Genomic DNA, 3,734 nt, shown 5'->3' with positions numbered 1-3,734 from the left:
CTGAATTCATTGTTTATTCCAGCCGACTGCGAGCAGGAGCAGCCGAGCACCAGATGGAAGCTAGTGCGAGTGCGCGTCACATCCATGTCCGGTCGCACGAGCCATGGCTGCCTGCGGTGATGGAACTTGGAAGAAAATAGTAGCAGAGCCTACCGGATAAACCGACAAGGAATTCAATTGCCTTCTTCTTCTCCGGCGTTCTGATGATCTGATCGGCCTGCACGAAATGGCAGGCGATGCCAATGCGAGACGAAAGCTGTAGGAAGATAAAATTCAGGCCATGTTTAGTTACTCCCAACTCCCAACTTTGACACTATGCAAAAAGAAGATTCCCCATCACATCAAACTTGCGGTACATGCATGGAGTACTAAATGTAGATGAAATTAAAAACTAATTGCACAGTTTTGTTGTACTTTGCGAGACGAATCTTTTGAGCCTAATTAGTCAATATTTGGACAATAATTCACAAATACAAACGAAACGCTACAGTGTGCTACAGTGCTGTAACAGTAATTTGGCACCTCCCAAATTCCCCAACTAAACACGGCCTCAGTGAACAAGTCTGTAGGAGCAGTTCGTCCGGCAGTTCACGTCCTACTCTACAAGCCTTGTTTAGTTCCCAATTTGGGAGTGCCAAAGTTGGAAGTTTGCCATAAATGCGCAACTGTAGCATTTCGTTTGTATTTGTGAATTATTGTCCAAACATTGACTAATTAGGCTCAAAAGATTCGTCTCGCAAAGTACAACAAAACTGTGCAATTAGTTTTTGATTTTATCTACATTTAGTACTCCATGCATGTATCGCAAGTTTGATGTGATGGGGAATCTTCTTTTTGCATAGTGTCAAATTTGGGATTTTGGGGGAAACTAAACATGGCCTTAAACATAAAGGAGAAAGCGCAGAGGGGATTGGGATCGAGAAATAGTGCCATACACTCACTCCAGGTCACATCACATCAAGATCAGGCATCCGAGTCGTGACGCCAATTTCCGTAGCTGAAAAGAGGGGAGCTAGCAATCTAGCATGCAGGAGGGCGAAAGCAGCCGGAGCCGTGAACCCGAACAAGAAAAGGTAATTTACAGACGACTACATATACATATTAATCGCATTTTCTACATTGTTGCTTCACTTGATAAATCCTAGTACGTGTGTCATAAGCACGTTGGTCTAGGGATGAGGCACGGCGGCTGCGGCGGCCTTGCAGCTTGAAGCGTGGGAGGCCGCGGCAGCGGCGGCGTGGGAGTGGGAGGGCGGCGGGTTGGAGAAGACGGCCTCCCAGACGTCGCCGAACGCCGCCACGATGTCCCGGCGGTGGCGCCGGTCGTTGAGCGCCAGGAAGCACCGAAGCAAGCGCTCCAGGCCGTCGGCGTCGTAGATGCCGCGCCCGACGACCATCTCCGCCATGGACCGCCGGAAGTCGCCGCGCGGGTCGTCGGAGCGCTTCACAACCGCGAAGCCCCCGGCCACCGCGGCCGCCTCCTCCTCCTCCTCCTCCTGCCGCCTCGCGGCGCCGGCGCCGGCGCTGTTCCCGCTCGCGCCCGTCGACGAGGACTCGGTCGTCGTGGTCGACGCCACCGGCAGCGCCGACGACGACTCCGTCCCGAACGGCTCGTCGCCGTCGTCGCTGCTGAACCACCCGCTGTCGCCCGACGACCAGCTCGCGGGTCCCGCCGCCCTCCGGTGGAGCGCCCTGCGCCGCCGCCGGCGCGAGTGCCGCACCCGGCGCCGCGCGTCGATCTTGAGGCGGGGCGTGTCGTCGCCGTCCCCGTCGGAGGCGTACGCGTTCGCGGCCTCGATGACGTGCCACCGGGAACTCTTCAGCCACCGGTACGCGGGCGTGCCACGCGCCGGGGGGAGTTCATCGGCGCCGCAGTCCACGGCGCAGCCCCCGGCGCCGCAGGATGCCGGTGGCTGGGGCCGCCGCCGCCGAGGCGCGCGGCGCGGGCAGCACGCCCCGCCCGCGGGGGACGGGACGACGGGTGGGTGCTCGCCGCGAAGGAGGGTGGTCGTCGGGGTGACTGCTGCGGCGGCGGAGGGCGAGCGGCAGGAGTGGAAGAGGCGCTTGGCCATGCGCGGATCGTAGGCGGAGCAACGCCGAGAGACGACGCGACAAGCTCGGTGAAGCCGGTGGCGATGGCCAATGCGGAGGCGTAAATGAGGCGGGGGTTGGGTTGGCGGGTTTATAATGGGAAGCGTGTGCGGAAACGAGGGTCGGGTTGGCGGCCTGGGGAACCGGCAGCAGGGCCTGCAGCCTGCTGGGTGCTGGGCTGCTGGCTTTGGGGCCTTGGGGGTGTAGTGGTGTACAACTGATCTGGGATAGCGACTGTAATGGTGGTTGGAGTGTTGTGGCCTGTGGGCAATCTGCAGAAGGATCTTCCGTGTGTTTGTAGTGCCTGAACGTGATTCAGAGCCACATGGTGTTTTCTCTCGTGTACACAAGCAGCACGGCTTCGTTTGTTATAACTCTGCATAAGTACAGCAGCGTGAATACACACGGTTTTGTCGTATAAGCGAGCGATGCTCTGGTATTTTGTTCGTCATGCGTCCTAAATCTCAGGTGTCTGAAATTGGCTGCGTCTTACTCAGGCGATAGAAACTCAGATGCTGCCGTTTAGGTTCGAGGAGGGGGCCTGCCGTTTAGGTCCATACATGTTACCTGTAGCTGTAGTCTGTAGACCATCTTAAAGTTTAACTTATTGCTCACATATGTATAAGCAGTGTTACTTGTTTTTAGGTCAAAGTTTAGCTCTTCAACAAGATTCTTGTTATGGGTGTTCTATCTCTTCATTAACTTTTGTCCACGTAAGATAAATGCTTATGTAAACGACCTTTACATCAAGGTGACGTGTCTCTGTCGAAGACGCCGTGCCCAGCTGACCGCCCCAAAACTCTCCACTGTTGAAGCATTTCCATGGGACAAATAGTAACCGAGAAAAGAGTTGCATACTTGCATTACTTTTCAAAAAAAAAAACAGTTGCATCGATCCAGCTACCATGGTCCTGGTGGCGCAGAGAACCCCATAAGCTGATGTTTCCATCTTTCGATGCTTCTTCTCCGATGGTCGACGGATTAGTTGAATAGTTGACGACACCCAAGGTTGGGGCCCTGGGCGTGCCGATACTGGTACTGTTCGTGTTTGGGCACCCATGTGTTCCTGCTGTGACCTGTGAATTATAATCTGTGGCGGTCCTGTGCCAAAAATGCGTAGGACGAAATATCCAACTTGTGTTGTTGTGGTTGCTTCCGACGGTGTCACGTACCGCCTGACTGACAGGAGCGTTGTGATCGGCCTGCCATGCTACTCATGCCCAACTAGCCCAAACCTCCTTTTTAAAGGGTGTGCGTACTATCTGGCAAATGGTGTACCGTTGTGAGCGGTAGAAATGGTGTACTATCTGGCAAGAATCTAGGATTTTACTAGCCCGAATTTGTTGCCTCCACTCCACCCTCTTCATCATACGGTGTGATATCAGCATGTGCCCTCGTGCAGAATCCGGCGCGTTCGTATCACTCCCTCCGCGTGTCGAGAACTACTCGTAGCAGTACGAGTACATTGTAAATCATTTCCAGTTCCGAAGGTCCCTGCCGCGACAGTTTGTTTGAATTCATTGCAACTGCCAAAACCTAAGCGTACCTCGACAGCACGTCTCAATTCCGACGAGAAAGAGCACTACCGGTGAACTTGGCCATCTACTGATTACTTTTTTCAGCGCACGCAGAACAATTAAGGG

At 54.4% G+C, this 3,734-nt stretch overlaps 1 protein-coding gene across 1 annotated transcript; it reads right to left on the bottom strand.

Annotated features, from left to right (window-relative positions):
• Nucleotides 1-947: 947 nt before the first annotated feature.
• LOC101759892 (transcription repressor OFP7-like) lies at nt 948-2,489 on the bottom strand. Its single transcript, XM_004987067.3, has one exon. The coding sequence runs from the start codon at nt 2,070-2,072 to the stop codon at nt 1,170-1,172; it is 903 nt and encodes a 300-aa protein (XP_004987124.1). The 5' UTR covers nt 2,073-2,489; the 3' UTR covers nt 948-1,169.
• Nucleotides 2,490-3,734: the final 1,245 nt, after the last annotated feature.

This window comes from Setaria italica, chromosome IX (assembly GCF_000263155.2).
Source record: "Setaria italica strain Yugu1 chromosome IX, Setaria_italica_v2.0, whole genome shotgun sequence".
Classification (NCBI taxonomy): domain Eukaryota; kingdom Viridiplantae; phylum Streptophyta; class Magnoliopsida; order Poales; family Poaceae; genus Setaria; species Setaria italica.
The sequence above is the reverse complement of the archived record's forward strand: the minus strand, read 5'-3'. Positions and strand labels throughout refer to the sequence as shown.